General features: G+C 30.8%; 1 protein-coding gene across 1 annotated transcript in view; it reads right to left on the reverse strand.

Moving 5' to 3' along the window:
• The window catches only part of LOC134696039 (laminin subunit alpha lam-3-like), a 107,843-nt gene extending 86,168 nt beyond the window's left edge, over positions 1-21,675 (reverse strand). The window contains exon 1 of the mRNA XM_063557631.1: positions 21,340-21,675. Within this exon, the coding sequence (XP_063413701.1) occupies positions 21,340-21,412 (73 nt within the window). The 5' untranslated portion in view covers positions 21,413-21,675. The remainder of the gene's footprint in view (positions 1-21,339) is intronic.
• Between the last annotated feature and the right edge of the window lie 703 nt (positions 21,676-22,378).

The raw sequence follows: 22,378 nt of genomic DNA on the forward strand, positions 1-22,378 counted from the left end.
TACCTATTCTGAGAACTAAAATAACATGTATCTATACATAGATCAATAAACTGATTATAATGAGGCAACTTTTTCAAAAGTATACTTACTTAAGTGTTTACCTAAATCTAATAAAAGCTGTCCATTGGTCTAAATAGTGATATGTTTAATTGAATGCAAAACATATCTATACATTGTATTAAGTTTAATAATTTACAAATCAAATGTCATTTTGTGTCAGTTATAACTAAGTCTTTAAAACAAAATCTAGTTTTATATAATTAACCAATATACAATGACCCACAAAACTTTAGTCTCAACCCAATTACTGAGTTCCTCTTTCAGAGAGCAAACAGTTTTTTTTTCATTAAAGATGTCTTTATATAAGACTTAAACTTAAGCAGTTGTTTCTTGTGCATCATAATCCACTTGAAACCTGGCAAGCTCATACTCATTTCAGATCTATTACAAAAGCTTATGTCCATAACATCAGTTTCTAATACCGCTCTGTCAAAATTAGTTGAAACATTTCTTCACTTTTCTCAAAACATTAAAATACCATCAATTTAATTAATTACTTTGTTTTAAATAATGCATCCAATAGGTTTTTAGTTGCAGAAACTTTTTATTATGTGCTGTTGGAATGCTGAAGTAGGTGTTTCTAATTTTGAAACCATGCACAATTCGATCAGTACTTGTTTAATTAATCAATTACTGTTTTTCTCCCACCTTAAAACGTTAACTGTCTGGAAATTAATCAAGAGAATTGTACCCACTGATGAGGAAATCAAATTAAACTTCGTTAACTAAAGGTCAAACTAATTCAATATTTCGCAACAGTCAATGAAATTATGATGCAGCTGGGAAAAGGTACAACACATCTAGGAAAAAGTGAAGATGTCTTATGATAAAAGTGTGGAGGTAAATCATTTTCCACAATTCTTCTAGAATCAAGAATCTTAAACTTTAGATGCAACCTAACCTAGGCAACTATTGAAAAAACTTGTCAATCTTATGTACGTCATTGAGCAATATTCTGACTTTGTACAAAACACAGATTTTTTATAAACTATTTAAGAGGATGCTATGGGTGCTATTTAAAAGCTATACTAATCATAAGCTGGCTATTTGGGGAATAATAAGACTAGTAAACTGACTAAGAACAATAAATGTTGGTGTTTAATGCCACTTTCAAGCAATTATTTAGCATTTATAAGCTCAGGTTATATGCATATATGACTTAAACATGCCCTCCTGAATATGCATGTAATATTTGCTGCTGCAAATAAAAAATGTCCCAGTTTTTTTTACAAATTGTTAAGATATATATACAACTAATGATTTTTTTGGTTTTTATTTTCTTTTTGTACTTGTTCATTCTCATGTTTTCTGCCTTTGTACAATAATGCTTCTTGTGGACCAATTTGGCAATGAACAATTTGTCTGTTTGTTTTATATAACTGACAACCTAAAATTGTATGTCAAAACTGCAACCCACAATATACCCCGCCACCAACAAAGGCTTGACTTGCTAACAATTTATCTAGCTATATTCATATCTAAGAAGAGAATGACAATCTCTTTTATATCAATATAACTGTAGGTGTTGAGATCTCCACCTAAGGTGGCCTATTAATACCCTCAAAGGTACTTTACTAAATCATCCATTTTACCTGGTTACTTGACCTAATTTTATCTACCTATAATTTATAAATCTGATTTCTAAATATGACATTTAAGATGACCGCGATAACATTTTCACCTCATACAAAACATTTACCATATGAATATACAATTAAAGTTCACTATAATACCATTTTGGCACACCATTTATTTAACTTAACTGAAATTTAAGCAGGATTTTAACAGTTTCTTTTCTGATCAAAATGCATAAGTGCATTAAAGTTATGTTTGTAAAAATGACATTACATGCAATAGGTGCATTTAAACATTTATTCATATCACCATTTTATGAGATCTTTGACCTTTACACAGATTTTTTACACAGAAAAGTTCAAACATTTTTGTATAAGATTCATGTTGTCTATCCATTTGAACCTAATGCTCAAGTGCTTATTCCAGAGCAACACAATACAAATATACTGGGATTGAAATAAATGCGTTTTAATAACTAATATTATAATGTATGAAATTACATTCATTGGACCAAAGGTTAAAGTCCAGTCTATCTTTATGTTGGAGAGATATGAGAGCCTAGACTTTTATGTTAAGGAGACCAGAAGTCAGGAATAAAAATGTTATGAAAGGACCGTCCTGATTAAAGGCCAAACAGAATACGAAATTATGTGAAACCTCAAAATTTAATCAACTCACAATTTGCATTAAATAATGAAGAAAATGCTGTATCTTGAATCAATCATGCTAAATTACTTAAAATGAAATTAAAATTTATGAAAGATAAGCATTTTATTAGTTTTTGTAATAAAACTTCAAATTTGCAACTTCTGTTATGCTGAAAAAACATACTTAATTTAGCAAGTGTTTCTTAATGTGAGTATTATTTTAAATTTGTTACTTCTTTTTTTTGAAGAACAAATGAATAGAGATAAAACTTTAAAGATAAAAAAATATATGTCTTTGACATAAGGTAAATAACCCAGCTTTTCGTCAAAAGTTTATGTCTCATACTACACTCACCCCATCTCTCTTACACTTCTTTTATTTCTGTAACCATGACTGTTTGTTTTTTTTGTTAATTTATTATTTAAAGTTTTGCAAGTGAACTGTTAAACACTAACTCATTTCTTCCAATACAAAAAAAACAGTAAACATTTGTAGGCATATCAAACTGTCAACAAAGAGATTATATGTAACAATGATACCCTTTTAGAGGGGCTTTTACAAATTGGTACATTAGTGTTGGTATAACTAAATTCCTTTTCAAATTTTGTTAGCTTAAATTTGAAAACAGTCTGAAATCTGAGATGAATAATTACAACTATACTTATCCAACCAAACTCAACTTGCCTATTAATTTGAAATAGAGTACATTTTTTGCAAATTCCTACTTTATCCACTCAAATCTAAACGTCCATTTAACGATAATTATTGTGGTACAGTATTGTAACATATATTTAGTGTAGAGAGCACCTGTCTCTATAGGGGTACTAAATAATTGACCAATTTGTCACAGTCACCCCCTAGAAGTCATACATCACCTCATATAATCATCTGATCAAATTTCAAATCTTTCTACATGTTTTAAATTTCATTATATGGACCTGTCTTCGTGACTATAGTGTCTTGCCTAGCTCTGTTATTTCATTGATGTCAACCCTACACTTTTAAAAAGGATGGCCACTTGCTACATTGTTAATATAGTTTCAGCATCTATAATTTCAACAATAAAGTCACTTTGCTAGACAACTGTTGATGTTCAGTTTATCAGAATGTAAAGAATACCAATAACATGAGAAAGGGGTTGACCTCTCTTAACAAAATCAACACTTCTAGAGCTTTCTTCAAGATTTAATAGAGATGTAGCTTAGTACAATACATAGAAGATTTGACCTCTGCCGTCGACCTCCATTAATCTTTGTGTTTGAAAATTATTTTCTTCTTCTTCGATAGGTATATATACAGTGCAGGCGATTTGGTGTCACGATATCTCAATAGCATGGGTTTGAATCCCAGCGAGGGAAGAACATAAAATTTGCGAAAGCAAATTTACATATCTAACATTGTTGGGTTGATGTTTAGACGAGTTTTATTATATATATATATAAATGTGTGTACAGTGCTTAGGCTAAATTATAACACAGCTAACATAGGCCCTATTTACCAATAATTTTCTATTTCTTATAGACATGATAATATCAACTACAGATGAGTACTTCAAATATTTTTTTGAGATTTATTTTTATGACAGGGCCTTCAGCAAAATGACATAAACATGGCAAAGTGACTGGACAACTGTTTCTGACTACATACATTATATATCTCTAGTAACTGGTCAGCACTGGCCATTATATCTACCATACTTTAATCCTGTTATAAAGATTTCTATGTGATAATCATTTCTCCATCTGCTTTGAGGCAAAGTTAATGGACAATAAAAAGTATCTGATTATTAAAGCATACCTTAAATATATCAAATTAGATAGATAAATTAGCTGAGAATGTATCTTATATTTCTCCAGAGGATTATAAGGGTGATTGGAGGTATATTCTGGAACCAAAGTTAACTCAATTTTAAATAAACAGAGCACATATAGTTTATCTTTTTAAACTGTGGTTAGATAATCTTCTTCACAGTAGTTATATAATATCATTAAACTGTGGTTAAATACTAGAAATAGGCACACGAAAATTCTCCCCCATCATCAAATACTGGAAGGGTCATAACATCTGCCCTTTACAACCTCTCTGATAAAATATGATGACTTTGTAATTGACAGTAGACCCTTGTTAATATTATAATAATTATTTTATGATAGCCTAACCATTTTTCTGGATAAATAATTATCAAATTCTTATGAATCTGTAGTAATTGATGGGTTGTGTTGCTGTACTGATCAGATACATTGTTTATCTTTCTTTTTATTCTTTGATCAAAGAGTAATATGAAAGAAAACATCATTTTTTCTCATATTTCAGAACTCAAAATAGAATGAAACAGGTAAATATCACAGATGTTCAAGACAACTATATATTTCCCAAATTTTCACTTTCATTTTGCTTTTTTGTTTTGTTTTCCAAATTATTCTGAATTAAAACTTGTTAAAGCGTTTCTTCTATATTATCTTTTTCAGTAAAGCCCTTGTAAATAGATAAGAAAATAAGACATTAAAATTGCAAATTACACTATAAGTGCTAATTTTCTTGCAAATTATTTTATCTATTGTAAAAAAATAATCACTTTAAAAGTTTTAAAAGCCAAAGGAAAAACTATCAGTTCAATATATATAAATCTATTTTACGATTAAGATAAATATTAGTTTTGACATTTATAATAACATTTTTACACCTCCTGGTGGGAGTAATTCTAATGACAATCTAATGTTTGTTATTGGGTAACCAATAATTGCCCTCTCTTTAATACATTTCTCTATTAAAATATTTTATGTGGACATGTAAATTGCTAGGTTAATTCAATTATCACAACAAAGAAGGTAATGAAAATGGCAAAACTTTGGAGATGATTGGACTGAGTTCAATGACCATCTGTATGAAGGCCACCTATATAGTAATACATATCAAGAACACTTTAATTACTGTGTCATACCTCCGCTGGTGGACAGTTAGTCTCTACAGTAAAAGTATCACCAGTACTTCAGTATAACTAGCATACATGTGGCTTGAAACCATGGATATCGCTTTATCTTACTTTGCTGTTTCAAAATCGTCTTAAATTATGGAATGTTTCTCCCTCATGCCTAATAGCTCTAATTCAGTGTCCACATTTGGCTTTACTTTTGGTTCTTTTGGTTAAGAATATCTAATTTGTCTGGTTATATATAATAAGAGTTCAATAACATTCTTTTCTGCAACCCACCTTGCAAGACCCTCAGATGCTTAGTCTATGTTTAAAAAAAACACTCTTTTTCTGCAGTCTTAAAAATCATACATAGGTAACATTCATACCTATTTTATACATCATGTCATGTATAAGCCCCCCCCCCCCCCCCCCTCAATCTTCTTCTACAAATTCTCTCCATTTTTAATTTTTCATATATTCAAAATCATTTAAAATAACAGGAATTTTAAAATTGAATATGAAGAAATTTGACTGGGATCATAAATTAAGGCAGATGGAGATACATGTACCAAGCTGGTCGGACCACTCAAATGTTTTCTTGCAAATTCCTTGCATTGGTTATAAATATGCTGTATATATACATTTAGGTAATTACATAATGATCTAAAAGAAAGTTAAAAAAAAATCACTGATCTGAAATAAGCAATCTGTTTGCTCAATTAACAATTATGACGTGCCAAGACGTTGAACCTCAAAGTGTCAATAAGTTTAATAAACAGCTTTTTTTAATCATCAAAAATTTTTAATGACCAGAACACCTGCAAATTTCAATGTCAGGTGAAAAACTTAATCAAAGTTTAAGAATTTAATTAGAATTTTCCTATTGATATAGTATAAAATGTGTAAATCTGCCACAAAATAACAGGCCTCATCATACAATATAGATAATTATCTTACATAGCCTATCCTTACAATCTCAACAACATATGGCTAATCTTAGATTAAAGTTTAAATCAAATTAAATCAAATGAAGTAATTTTCAAATGTTACCTCATTACAGATTATAACATTCATTTCTAATTCTCCTGATCACCTTACATTTACTAAGTTATTAATGGAAATCAGGTCAGGAATGGTCAACTTAACTGGGACATAATTGTGTAAAATTAAAAAAAAACATGTCCTGCTAAGCAATATTTTAAAGAACCAAGGGGTAAAACAGTTTTGTCTTAAATTAAGTGCAGCAAAATATTAAGAAAAAATTGTTTTAGATGGTTTCAGCTATCTCTAAGATTCAATTGGCCTCATTGCTCTAATACACATTGACCTATAACAGTTTACTTTTACAAATCATGAATTGGCTAGAGTTTTCTCATTGGCACTCATACCACATCTTCTTATATCTATTGAATTGATCTAACTTTTGTTATTACATATGACTGTGTATAAATACTATTTATGGTAAAGGTGATTTATACCTTTTTTCATTCTGTCTCTTCTCTCAACTTTCTAAATAGTTAGTAAAAACAAACTCCTTTAATAATTTTACATTTAAAAATTATAGAGCTATATATGTTGAGGTAACAGCCCATGTTTGGAGATTGCCAAGTGCCGTAAGTTGAACTGGTCCAAGAAAAATATCTATCCAGATCAATCTTACCTTACAGAAGCATTCATTATTAATTTGTCATAGTTTCCTGTTCAATCCAATTTATGAAACATATTACCCAGTTGTGGATCCAGAGGGAGGGTTTGCGGGGTTGGAAGTTGGAACCCCCGCCCCCAATTTTTTTTGGATAATCAATGCATTTGAATGGGGATATATATATAGTAGGAAGTTGGACCCCCTTTTTATCCTGAGGAAAATGGACCCCCACTTTTAAAAATGGCTGTATCTGGCCCAGTTACCATCTTGATTAAATTTACTCTCAAAGATATAAATTGCTGAGGACCCTTGAGAAACGGGCCTTTATTGCATGGAGAACCTAACTCTGAGAAGAATTACTTCAAGAGATAAAAATCTTATCAATGTTAGATTATGAGCTGATAAAAACATGTCTATTAACCTAATTCTACCCAATACTTCTAAAGATGGACTCAAATTCATAAATTAAAAATTACGTCTTTTGTTTGTTTTTCTATATGAAGACAATACTAGGTGTTGTAAGTTAAACCTGAGGTGAGAGATGGGTATTTAACCTTTGGTACTTTGATCTGCCTGTCTGACACAAGTATTAATTATTCACGCTGCCCAAAGCTTTGATTCTTTTTTATCGACAACCAAAGTATATTTTATGCTCAAATAAATACCTGTCATAAGGCTTTATTGACAAAACAGATCAAATCTTACCTCCCATCTCACAGATTAAAAGGACCTAGTACACCTACAAAGATTTTCAAGTAGAAAATTAAAGATTTAACCTCTGTCAAAGGAAACGTATATGAAAGGAGCAGTTTTACACTTAGATTCAACATTTGTTTTATCCAATGAACCTATGTTTATATGCATTTACATGTATATATGTAGAATCAATAGGCAATTACCATACTAAGTTTAAATGATAAAATTGAGAATAGAATTTGGGAATATTATGTCAAAGAGACAACAACCCAACCTTAAAGCGGACCAACAATGGGTCATCAATTCAGGAAAATCCATCACCCAGAGGTGGTCCTCAGCCACCCCATTAATAAAATTGTGAACTCAGTTCAGTGAAATTGGACATCACACTAAACTCCAAAACATATAAATGAACTGAAATTCAAAAACACACAAGAACACAAGAATCCATCTAAAGTACTTGGCAGTTTAATAACAATCCTGTTAAATCACCAATCTTTGTTACAATATACAATACAGTATGTACATGTACCGGTAAACCTTATTGTTTTGCAGGATTAAATTAGTTATAGTATGATTGCAAATGAGACAACTATCAATATAGACCAAATGACAAAGATTTGTGCAGAAAATAAAAGTTAACCATACCATCTTCAACAATGATCAAACCCATATTGTATAGTAATCAAATGGTATAAATGACAATGGTATAACAGAATGTGAAAACAATTCAAAAGATAAAACCAACAGCCAGATCTATGCTAAAAGCATGTTTTTAAAAGCAAATAAGACACACAGTGACAGTAACAAACAACAACCACTTAAAAACATGTTGACCTGTCTTAGAACAGGAACATGAAGAAAGTTGCAATATCTGTACAGTTACATGTACAAATGTAACAGAAAGACTTATTGCCAAAGCAAATGAACATAAGGGACCTGAATTTGCTTTGATCCTCGGAATTATTGCAAGATTCCTTGCTTTGACTACTACTAGCACTGCTTCAACCAAAACTTGACAGTTGTGATCAAATTATTGCTTTATGAAACCATAGGTATGTGTGGATGTTCAACAACTGTTCTATAAAAACTGCTGCAGATCCAAGACATGAATGTATAAGGTCATCCATGCTACACTAGTTTTAATGATTTTCCTATCACTTTTTAAAAATTTCATGAAAAAAGGGACACTGTTCAACCATATAGGTTATTCTTATTCCTCTATTATGTAACAAAATTTAATGACTATTTTACTTATTTTTAACTTTTGTTTTCTTTAACATGATGATAGATTATACTTTAAGTGTATCATGTATAAAGATGGACTTAAATAAAACTGCTAAGTCAGCAAAATTAGAATTTTACATGTATGGTTTATATTTGACATTTTAACTTCAAATTCCTTTTTATGTACTCAAGTCAAACATGAGAGTTTTAAACAAAGAAATGTGTATTGATTTAACTGTCCAGTGTTTGTTTAGAATGTTTGATAATAGGCAGACAACATTAATGTCCATTTAAGTATTGTTAGCTAGAGAAATTCAAGTGTCTTAAAAATTTAATAATAAATCATTCTATTCATGTAAGCTTTCTGTCAAAAATATAAACAGTAACTGGAAGCCCTGTATAACAAATATGGTCATCAACTTACAGATGGATTATGGACATAATCATTGACCTATAATAGTTTTTCTTTTACAAATTGTGACTAGGATAGAGAGTTGTCTCATTGACACTCATACCACATCTTCTTAACAGCCTATTTCTGGCAGCGTTTCCAAATCATGGCTAATTCTAAAGCATACTTTTTTTATTATTTAAATAAATCTGATCATTCTACTTAGTAATGTCTGCAATGAACTAAGGAATTAAATCCTGTTTCAGCCATTATAATTTTTTTTTACTCCGAACCACATGAAAGATCATGAAAGTCATTATGAAAACAGAAACTTTCTGACTCATATAATGACTTTTAGGCATGGAAAGATTTTCTTCAGAAGAATTTGTGGTAATACACCTTTTCTATATAAGGATATGAAAGCAGTGTTAATCCACCTACGATATTACATGTATATCCCATATAGGGAGAAATTATATCATTGAATAAATAACATGTAGTTTACCTACATATCATTCAAAAACATCTACAGCTTAAGTTGATCACTGGTACAGGATCATATAGAGGTATAACAATACTATCTACATGATCTTGGTTTTTACCCAAAGGTCAAGATGTCCTTAACTGATAACCTAAGTCCATCTCAAGAGGAGATTATCAATATCTTCATATTCAAGTACAATTTGACAAATGTGATTAGAATAAACTACATGTATTAACCTCTTATGTGATCTACTGTTTCAACATTGTCATTGAACAACATTGACCCCTTGTGTTGATGCCAGATGGGTCAATATCTCGTTGACATGTATCTAAAAAAAGAAATCACAATTTTGTTGGTTTATGTTTCTTCAAAATTACTGAAATTTGTATGAAGTCATCCTATTGACTTTGTATTTTTCTGTGGTTTGTTTTTGTTGGTGGAGGTAGGAGGAAGAAACCTTGAGAGAACCCCAAAACTTTGGTAAGAAAACTGGCAATCCTAGTCAATTAAAATTGGAGCTGAAAGTACCTGCTGCCACATGTGGAATTCAAACTCACAACCTCAGGGATGATAGGCCAGTGATACAGTACCAGTAGTTTAACTTATAACTTAGACCACTGGACCACCAGGGCCCTAAAATATCTTTCAAAAGCTATTGATCTGCTGGCCAATGCATTATGTAAAAGGTTTTAAAAAATTACTTCAAAAGAGGATACTTCTGGTGTGATAAATAAATTACAAGATAACAATGAGAAAGGATTTTTAAAAAACATTGCCTTGAAGTGAGGATTTTCATCTTCTGACAATTATATATATCAACAGAGCTCAGTGTGACTTTCCAAATTTTTTTCAAACTTCACTGCTTATCCCTTACCTTGAAGCTTGTCTAATTAACACCAAATAGGATGAACATTCTTAAAACACTAATCTACCTCAAGTTATTTTGGTGCCTAATACAGCCAATAAAACCTGTTTCTTTTGTGGTTAATCTTGGGTTAGCAATCATAATCCAGCTAACTTAGATTCACACATAGGGTGGTCTTCATTTACAGATAAGACAAATTTTAAGAGTATCAAAAATTTCTATCACCTGGCAATTTTGACCACAATATATTATACTCTGGTCATTATCCTAGTTTTAATTTCAATTTATGAGGATCAAATTCATTTGTTGCTCCTGTGAAATTATGAGATTTGAATGGGTTGATTTAATCTTCAATGGCTTACTAACTTGTGAAGGGTATTATCCTTTATAACAGCAGTAGACCACATAAGCACACCTCTTGATATGATGGTCATAAAAACTTTAATAATGTTCCTTTAACATTAACCCTGAGAAAATTATTCTAAAAACTAATATCAATGATTGTTTTTCTCTGCTCCATATGCCTTCATTGTGTATTTTTCTCAAATTTGTTTTTTAATCATCCTAAAATTAGATGACCCAACAACAGATTTTATATTGCTAAAACAGAATTAAGCATATCAATAGGAAAACATATTATAAATGCATCTAGCATAACAATGTGATTTCATTTCCTCACTGCAACCACTGGGTGGCATACTGGTGTTGTATAAAATAAAAGTATGTTGTGGAAAAACTAAAGGTCACCATACCAGGCATTATTGATATTCAAACAAGAAAAAAAACCTTGAGTGACATTTGTAACATTCATATCAATACACCTTTTAATTTGGAAACTATAACATGTGTCACCAAAGAGTTTATATAAATATAAGGAGTTCTGATATGATTGCCAACGAGGCAACTTTCCATAAAGACCAAAAGGAATATCAGTGGCATCCAGGGGGGGGGGGGGTCCAGGGTTTGGAACCCCCTCTTTTTTTTGGCCGATCAATGCATTTGAATGGGAGCATATAGTTGGACCCCCCCCCCCTTTACTCTGGAGTTGGGAACCCCTCCTTTTTAAAATGGCTGGATCCGCCACTGAATATGATGCTATAACAGTTACTTCACATAAAAATTAAAGAACTGACTTCATTACAAAAATTACTGGCTACAATTCTCATTACAAATGCTGACTTCTTTGGCCTGTCTTGCAAAAAGCAATTGTGTTTATAATTAATAAAAAAAAAATATTATCGAAATTCAACTCCACCAACTTCAGTCTTGTAAAACAAAATAAAATAAAACAACTATTCAGGATGAAGCACATATCTAACAATATATATCAACCAATAAAACAGATAAGATTTTTCATAAAAGCTAGAACGTCATACTGCCAGGGGTTCAAATTATCCAAGGCTTAAGTCCATGACTTTTAAATGCCAAAGGGACTGTTCATAATTTTCAAAAGTCTAGCTGCCTTTCAGTCATATATTACTTAACTTGGTACTCAGTGTACAAATGTGTGCCTGAAACATATCTGAGTAGGAGTATGATAAAAGTACTCCAAAATGTTATAACTGTAAGTATGATCCTCCCATTCCTGAGAATAATTTTTATCACATGACCTTTAATTTTTGCAAGGTGCACCTTTGATTTGAAAGTTCCAAAAGCCCTGGACCATTAACCTTTCAAATTTTAACCCCTCATACAGCGATAAGGTCACAGTAAAAACATTAATACAAAACAAGAAACTGTGAACAAATTTATTTTTGAATCTGTCATACAACAGATTAGTTAATCTGTCATTTTAAAAGTAAGTTAATAGGTCAATCTTATCAGCAAATTTATGTTCAATGTTATCATTCATCAATGTATTTTCTGGTCATTACCTTCAAACAAGCACCTGTCAATCAAATGATTTAAAACAGCTGTCAAAATTTATTGCAAGGTAAAGTGTTCACCAGAGAACCCTAGACATACAACAAAAGGCCTGTACAATAATGATGGTAAAAAAATCAACAAAACATTACTAATTGATCTTTTCCCTGCTACAATTTGCTAAAAATACTCATGAAGAAAGTAGCATCTTAAACTGTATCATTGATGTTCAATCATGATATTTTTTCTACAGTATCATTAGTGGTATTAAATAAAGCATTCCAATTTACTTAAACTGCTTTAGGACTTTCTATAAGAGTGAACTTGTAAAATGCTTAGTAAAAACCCATAATTTAAACAGTGCTTGGACATAACAACAAACTGAAGCCAAGAAGTTTAAAGAAATTTTGAAGTGTTATATTCTTATTTATAGGTTTAACGTATTACATAGAATCTAATACATTTGTACTTCAAAAAGAGAACCAAAATATTATCTACTCACATAAAAGATACAAAATACTTATTTCATTCTTTTGTTTAATTTACCTATTATCATGTCGCTTGTGATCTTAGAGGTGTTTTTTTTAAATTCTTTTGTGTACATCAATATTTGGTCTACTATGTGAAGAAGCAACCGCTACTAGACTAGAAGTAAATTAAGCCTGATCAAATGTTAAAATAGACACAGAGGAGGATTGATACTGTTTTTTGGTAGACTTTTATTTTTTGGATGATTATAGTTATACTTTTTTTTATCATTATCATATAGGTTTTATACTTCAATCAGACAGCAACTTTAAAACACAATGTAAAAAAAGCAGCATATGCTTTTAATGTTCTACTATATAATTTGTTCAAATAACCTGATTTTCTGTCAGTCAGGTTTATTGTGTGAAGAACAAGCAGGGTTCAGAAAAGGTTATAGTACGACAGATCATATTTTTAATTTGAAATGTTTGATTGATTTATACTTACATAGAGGTAGGAAATTGTATTGTGTATTTGTTGACTATCAAAAAGCTTTTGACTCTGTCAGAAGAGTATATTTATGGCAAAAACTGTTAAAATGTACCATTGATGGCAAAATGTTTAAGAATATAATCAGTATGTATAACAATGCAAAGTCTTGTGTGAGACAAGGCAACTCTTGTTCAAACTTTTTTAAATCCAATGTTGGTGTACGTCAAGGAGAAAATCTATCTCCTGTATTGTTTGCCATTTTCTTAAATGACTTGGTCGAATTTATGTCACATTCATATAATGGTTTAGTTGATATGAGTATTGCAGCACGTCTTATTGATACTGATGAAGTCGCTGTATATTTTCGTTTATATTTGTTATTGTATGCAGATGATACTGTAATTTTAGCCGAATTGGCAGCAGAGTTACAAGCCTCATTAAATGCCATGCATTTAAATTGTCAAACTTGGAAAATGCAAGTTAACATATCCAAGGCAAAAGTTGTAATATTCTCAAGATCTAGACTTAATACAGATAATATGAACTTTAAATATAGTGGTGAAAGCCTCAATATTGTTACAAATTTTCAATACCTTGGTATTATATTTTCATGTAAGGGTAATTTTAATGACGCCAAAGCACATCTTGTATAGCAAGCAAGAAAAGCCATGTTTATAGTCTTAAGAAAGGCTAGGAAGTTGAATTTACCAATTGATATGCAATTAGAACTATTTGATACAATGGTTGTACCTATTTTGTTATATGGTGCAGAAGTTTGGGGTTTTGAAAATTGTAATATTATAGAAAACTTGCATATGCAATTTTGTAAAATAATTTTGAATGTTTAAAAAGTACTGCTCATTGTATGATTTATGGAGAATTGGGTAGAATACCATTACATATTCTTATTAAAGCTAGAATGGTTGGTTTCTGGCAATTATCATGTGTGGTAAAAGAGAAAAAAAATCATATACACTGTATTCTATATTGTATCAGCTTAGTTAAAGGGGTATCTACCATTCTAAATGGTTGTTAGAAATTAAAAATACTCTATATGAATGTGGATTTAATTTGATGTGGGATAATCAAATAATTGCTAAATCTGATAATATTAGTAAGAATGTCAAAAAATGTTTAAGTAATAAATTTATGTTGAACTGGAGTAATAATGTTATGAATTCTGCAAAATGTCTTAATTACAGAATATACAAGTCTGATTTTTGTTTTGAGAAATATTTAACTGTGTTACCATCTGATCTAAGAATGTATTTATGTAAATTCCGTTGCCTTAGTAATAAATTGCCCATTGAAACGGGGAGATTTTTTAATATTGATAGATCTGAAAGACATTGTAATCTTTGTAATGCAAATGAACTTGGTGATGAGTTCCATTACTTATTCAAATGTACCTTTTTCAACAATGTTAGAGCTAAATTTTTACCTTTAGATATATGTAAAAACTCAAATGTTTTAAAATTTAAAGAATTGATGAATACATCAGATTTATTCACACTTACTGGAATAGCAAAATTTTGTAAAAGTGTTATTAAAACAATTTAATACATGTACTTAATCATGTATATTTTGTACTTACTGTCAAATATCTGTATTAATTATATATACTATTATTGCACCTTTGTTAACCATGTTCTAATGTAAATATGTAAATATGTTCATACTTTTATAGTTTGTTAAAAATGTTGTACTAACGTACCCCATGTGGGGGCTTTAGTGAAATAAAATGTCTAAAAAAATGTCAATGTCCAGTCATATAAATAGGTCTTGCCTACTTGAGCTAAAGTCCAGTACTTATTGGTTCTCAAAGTAAAGAGATTGTATCTCTGATGTGGTTATTATATAAAATAATTCTGAAACTATATATATAAACTTGCAGCAGAAAACAAACTCTGTTTGTCCAATAGTACAATATATACTTTCAGAATGATGTTTTAAAATATTGTAAAAACCATGTACACAAGCCATCTACATGCAATTGTACATTACTAAACAGCATCATCTTGTGTGATCATTAAATTAAAGTTCAGACAGCTTAATCTGATAAATTTGTACCAATTTAAAAACAATTACTGCATTAAGTAAAACTGTGTCAAGAACAACCCAATGACCAACTTAATAACTTACATAATCTAATAGATACAAAAATAACTTACTGACATCTAATTGTACAATTGGCTTCCAGACTTCATATATATTTCACCAGGCTTTAGTATTTAAAAACTAGGGATATGAATAAGAACAAATTCAATTGTAATGCATGTGTAGATGAAACTTAACAAAACAACAAATGAAGATATCTCAAGATCAAAAAGTAGTCTTAATAAATAGATTGATTCATCAATTGGTATTTAATATAAAAATGAATATGGGGTATGATTGCCAATGAGACAGCTCTTCACAAGAGACCAAATGGCTCAGAAATTAACAACTATAGGAAAGTCAACATACAGCCTTCCTGGTCCACAGGGGGGCTTGGAGGCTGAGTGCCCCCTTTAGCGGGAAAATTTTTGTTGATTATATAGGGAATCACTGAAGCATGACTGGACCAGTCTCCCCCTCCCTCCCACTTAGGTCAGTCAACGGGCCCCCATATAAAAAGTTCTGGATCTGCCACTGCTTACTGTTTGATTAAAGATGAGATTGTGAATGTTTATATATAAAATATTGCTTCAATATAGAAATTAAGCTGGGTGTAACATGCACCTAAAATCAACGTCTGGTTACTTTCAACTAAGATTTGTTAATACACCTCTAATGCTTTAGTTTCACAGAAAATTACAACTAGTTAACACATAGTTTATTCTAGGCTGGTGGGCATATATGTTGTCTGTACAGCATATTTGGAGTTTTTAAAACACATTTTGATCTATGGCCTTGGAATTTTAATGTAACAATTTTGTTTTGCCAGTAAAACTTTAATTTATTCGTTTGATTAATGAGATGACTATAAACTGAAAGATTTTTCTGCTTGATAATGCGTTTTCTCTTTATTTGAATTTGAAGGAAACAAAAATAATATGTTGAAATGTAAAAACATCCATATACAATTTAGAACAACCAAACAAATAAATTAAAACCTTGTTGTGAAGGGATAAATTAAATTTCAGTACAGAAATGCTTGTAATACATACAATGTACATGTATAAAATAAAGATAAGTAGAGAATAACTGAAGTGCAAACTTAGCAGATTATATTGGTTTGTAACAATGCATTTAACAGGTGGTTTAACCCATCTGAAAGAAAATCCAATAATTAGTTTTAAGTATTTAAGAAATGACCATTGTTGTTAAAATGTCATTAAAAACTTAATAATGAAATTTTAACCAAAAAAATCAATCAATAAGTTTAATATAAAAAATGTATTAGAAGGCAACAGAATTACACTTCCATACTTAATTGATAGGGGATGTAGTTAGGGTTCTGTTACCCCAACCCTTTACATACAACTTAGATTTTTAGAATGTATATACTTTTTCAACCATTAGTATCTGCATAAGTTAAAATGTAACCTTTTCTCATAGAGGTCGTTGGGTATTGTGTGTGGTGTTAGAAAGGGAAATACTGAAGTGTCCAAAAATGGGAAATTTGTGGATAAAAAAACAGTCAACACCATGAAAACTACATATATGACAAGAAATGGAAACTTATCATATATTTCTGATAGTTTTCCCCCACCTACATGTATACAAAAATGTGACCTATTCCAGCGTCAAATACTATCCCCGGGATCCTATCATTATATCAGAGACATACAGTGTATATACATTTGTAATACAATTGGAGACATATAATACAACTGTATTATATGTCTCTGATTATATCAATACCTCTTCTGTCCACCGCCTTGTAATATTTGTACAGATACACAACTAGTGGACCGTACCAGAGACATTGTATTATATGTCTCTGACCGTACTGAGACTATCCCAGAGGAACCAGTAATGACGCACCTAACGTTGTATTTGTCTCTGCATTTAATCAACCATTTAAAAGAAGTAGAAAAACGGAATGGAATAAAAGATTGATTACTTGTAAATATATTTCAATCATTAAACAGTAGATATTTGAAACATTAAAAGCAATAAAAATCATGTTTGCTAACATTACAAACGGACTGTTAAAAAATGATGGGTACCAGTAATGACGCACTGTAAACAAACCAGTAAAAAACACTTGCTCGTACCTGATAATCGAAAAATTGCTTCAATCTGGATTCTTTAAAGTTAACACTGTTCAACAAATTCTATTTTATTTACAAATTTTGAAATTTTCATACAATTTAATGATCATAGGGAAAGTAGAACAAAATTTTTAGCTATTTTTTTTTCTTTCAATTTTATTATAAAATTGTACAAAATTTATGAAACTGATATATATATTCCATATATTTGAAAATAAAAAGTAATTGCATTCATAAAACACCAATGACAACAATACATTATCAATGTTTACCTCATACATTGAATGAAAAAAAAATCGATAAACCATAGAAAATCATATAAGCGACGATCATTTGTTCTACTGTGATTCCCGCTTAAATGTAAAACCATATCACATGACAGTCATGTGATTTCAAAAACACAAAATGGGGAAGCATGTGGTTCATATTTTTATTGGCCAAAGAGGATGCAGTACTGATAATCATCCAGGGAAGGGTAGAATGTTTTTGACCTTAATAAAATGGCGGAAATTGCATTATCTTTAATATTTCAAGTAATAATAACATTTCTGGGCAGAGTTTTAGGCATCTTTGTTGTAGTCAGATGACCTTCACCAACATGTTATGGAACGGTAAATCTTGATGACGTCACGGCTTTTGTTTAGAAATATAAAACCGAAAACTAAATCGGTGCGTCATTTCTGGTACGCGTCAAAACAGGTACCAAGACGATACTATAACACGTAGTATAATTTGGGAATCTGCAAAATATTGCATCATTCTAGTTTGACTTTAATAACCCATCATGACTTTACCCTGCAGGTTGATGGTTCTGTGTGGTATCTTCGTTCATCAGTCATCTACGTGTATTTATTGCTTGGGTTAAGGAATTGTATATTTAAATATACAATTCCTTGCTTGGGTGCAATACAAGTGTTTGTGATAAAACCGGAAAGTTGTATTCTAAACTCCGGACCAAGCCGTCATTTTTTTCCGGGGAAAAATTTGCCGGTTTTTATTTCAGTAATAGCGTTATTGTAAACTTATCAAAGCGAATGTAATCTGGTATAACTACTTTACGATCTTTCCGATAGTAAAGCCACATTAAATCTTTTATTATTAAATATTTTGATTACTTTCAGTTAATTTAACGTTAAATATATAATACAGGTCCAAGGTATAAATTGACTAGCCGTTTGACAGCCTTCGATCTAGATTGGATTAACTATTCCTTTTATAACACACTACTAGCATGACATAATAAAACTAATTATATTAAAAACGTTAACGTTTCTGAGTCCATGGTCATTAACTGGTCCGATCAAAATTTGTGACCTTTATGGCTTACAGTGACACATAGAACATATGTGGCATAGGCCATATTGTTCACTTCCCAAATGCTTTGTTCACTCATAGAGATATAATAGCCATTGCCATTGTATGAATGGTTCACTGTATGTTAACAGTAGACTTTTGAAAATATAAACATACAAGGAGAGGGTTGCACGTGTAAGCTACGAACTGTATATTTCCATAAATGACGGGGTGGAGGCGATACAGGTTTACATTGAATCATAGACAACTAGCATGGCAAGAAAAATATTTTCATTTTCAATTTTGACTACGAAATTTGGGTGTGAAAATGTCGCGTATAAGCTCCTACCTGAATAGGAATTAAAAAAAATATACATGTGCTATAGTACATATGCTTACTAAGAAAACTAAGAAAATTAATACATCTATAAAATCATTACTATGTTTACCGTACCACAGTTCAGAAACCATTTACTAGTATATCGCAGTAAATAAAACATAAGAGGAAGACCGGACTACAACCTAGTCAGTGTAGTTGCGTATTTCAGACTTAGACCTTACCAACGACATGCCATGGGAGTCAAACGAAGATAAGACCAGCTTTTTTTGTGGTATTGTAATAATATAAAATAATAATATTTTACTCCGACGTGATTTGTGTTGACTATAGGTATATTCAAGAAGTCAAAAAATCATTGGCTTGATAACAACACCAACAACAATCCCTTACTAACATGCAGAATAAAAGCAAAGGTGGCCTTTTATAACCGACTATATATACGGTATAGTTTTTTCCTCATTGTTGAAGATGGTAATGTTGCCTGTAATTGCTGACATCCATTTTATTTGAAGTATGGTGCGTGGTTGTCTCATTGGCAATCATATATCCACATCTCCAAATTGTTATAAGACCCACAGTCAACGTTATTTTGTCCGTCTCGCCTTAGTCTCGTGTCGATAACAAAGTTAATAAACTTGTATAATCATTATGACATTGTATAATATTGACATATATACTTTAAGCAGTGTGATATTGACTCTCCAGTAGGTTTACTTTACATGATGTCTTTACTATACCTTCGATGATCTTTATGATAATAAAACCTAATTTATGTAAATGACATGTTAATATTGTCTTATGTGATACGTTCGTTGTTTCGTCACTGGTATCTGTTTGTAGTCGGATATTCCAGAATAGAATATCAAAAAAAATCTTATATATTCCAAACGGACATACTCGGCCACGGTCTCTCAAATTAGACATTGCTTATATATTCTAATGCTGAGTCGAGATCGCTGCTGGTGGTCTAGCTAGCCCCTGAGGGTGTCAGCAGCTCAGAATTCAGAGACTTATAACATAACCGTCCTTAATTCTACGTTAATAAATTTAGAAATCATAATAACTAAGGTTCTATATAACTCATCCAGGCAAAATTGACTTTGGTGAATTGACTACCTTTTTAGACCCTTTTTATGAATATAGCTCCTTCAGTGTCATTGGCTATCAAAGGCTTGTGCGTCAGCATTTATGATCACTCAGGATAAATTCAGACAAACGTATATATGCGTATTGATGGAAATCGGGAAAAAAAGTGAAAAAACCAATTAAAGGCTGGGTCAAAAAATCAAGTTCGACTTCGGAGGGTTTTTAAATTTTTGGTTCATGTTACTCAACATGTCTTTATAAGCAAGCAGGCATGAGCATTCGCCAGCTAAATATCAGCGAAAATGTACTAAGGATATTATAACAAAACATAAATTATACGAAACATAATTTTAGTCTGTAGAAACACCTCAAGAATCACAATGCGGATTCCATTATTATCCTGTAATTCCAGTTTGTGGTTTATCTTTATCAAACAAATATATCAAACGATTTCTGTTTGACCAACATAGTTTATCACAGTAGAATTACATAAAGGTTGACAAACTTTAATAATTCAACTGTATACCGTAGCTAAATTTAAACCCATACATGCCGAGACATCTAAATATATTGACATGCTAGACCAAAACACAAATATAAATGGTCATATATCGTTTATTTTAAAAATTCGTGCAGAAAATATAAAATTATTTATTCTGAAACTAAAAAGTAAAAATAATCACACAATATTTATTTATATTTATTTCCATAAAAAGTGTTTATATGTTCGTTCGTATGATACATCTGACAATAGCACTTTCACTCACCCTTCGTTAGATAAATACTGTTCTTAGTAAATGCTGACAAAAAGAAAACGAATGTAAAATATCAAGAGATTATAAAATCACTTTTTCGTTTAAAAATCTAAGGCTATAGCAAGAGACCCAGTAATATATCTTCATCCTTTAAGGGTTATACATATACAATGCAAATAAAAATTTACATGTATTTCAGTTGCACATGTAGTAAAAAGAAAAGTATTTTAAAAATGCAGCGCAATTTACATCTGAAATAACAAATTTAGCCTATGAAATAATAACTGTATTGTTGCACATATAAATCTGATTTACCTGGTAAATGATAAGAAACTCACCTTGTCCTAAAGAGAAATTAAATTCCAAAATAAAAATTAACACAACGTAGCAAAATTGTCTGATGGAAATCATTTTTGGTAATTATGCCTTAATAAATGCTTGATTCAGCAACATTCTTAGACATTTCTTCACTTTCCTATTATGCTAAACACCTATGTGAGCAGACGCCTTCATTGAAGTGCAGAATTTAAAGGTAAGACAACTATAGCCTGTTTCAGTTAAGTAAAATATCGTGAATTTAAAATAAAAAAATATCGGAAGTAAAGTTTAGGATTAAAAAACAACAAGATTAAAATTATAGCAAAGTTGTCACATTTCTGCTAGGTAAATAATACGTATATGTAACATGAGAATAATATATATCAAATATATATTTTGAAGCTATTTCATCAGTTTAGTATACGTATAAAGAATATTACCAGAGTACAATTTATTAAAGAAAATAGTACCATAGTAATATAATTAACAATGAGAAACCCGTTCTGAAAATACAGTCATCTTCGTCCTCCAAATACAGAAATTCATTGCAAAAAATAAATCACCATCAAATTCAGTGCCCCCTTGACAAATTTGTGTAATCCTAATTTCAGAAAAAAAATAACAAAAGATAATGAAAATATGCCTGGCATCGTATCTGGACTTTCAGGTCTTTTGTTATATTTTTGTTCGCGCTGTAGATTTCTGTCCTATTTGCGTTAAAAAAAAATACATATTAAGTATATTATAATCGTATTTCATACTGCCAGGAATATTGACTTAGGAAGTGACTTTTGATTTAGATATACTGTTCACAGATATTGCGTTTTATATGGAATGGTAGGTACTTCTCGGGTTTTTTTCTGATTTAGACTGTGATTTTAATCTCAGAGATATTTACTGTTTTCATACCATATGCAACATAAAATACTGTTAAGGTCATTTCAGTTCCAGAACCTTGGTGTTGCCCTTTAAAGAGTATAAATGCATAAGCCTGCTATACTGTCTTGTTTTATTTGTTTCGATGATTCGTATATATAGTAGCGAATGACTAATGGAGAT

The sequence above is a fragment of the Mytilus trossulus genome, chromosome 1 (genome assembly GCF_036588685.1).
Source record: "Mytilus trossulus isolate FHL-02 chromosome 1, PNRI_Mtr1.1.1.hap1, whole genome shotgun sequence".
NCBI classification, from domain to species: domain Eukaryota; kingdom Metazoa; phylum Mollusca; class Bivalvia; order Mytilida; family Mytilidae; genus Mytilus; species Mytilus trossulus.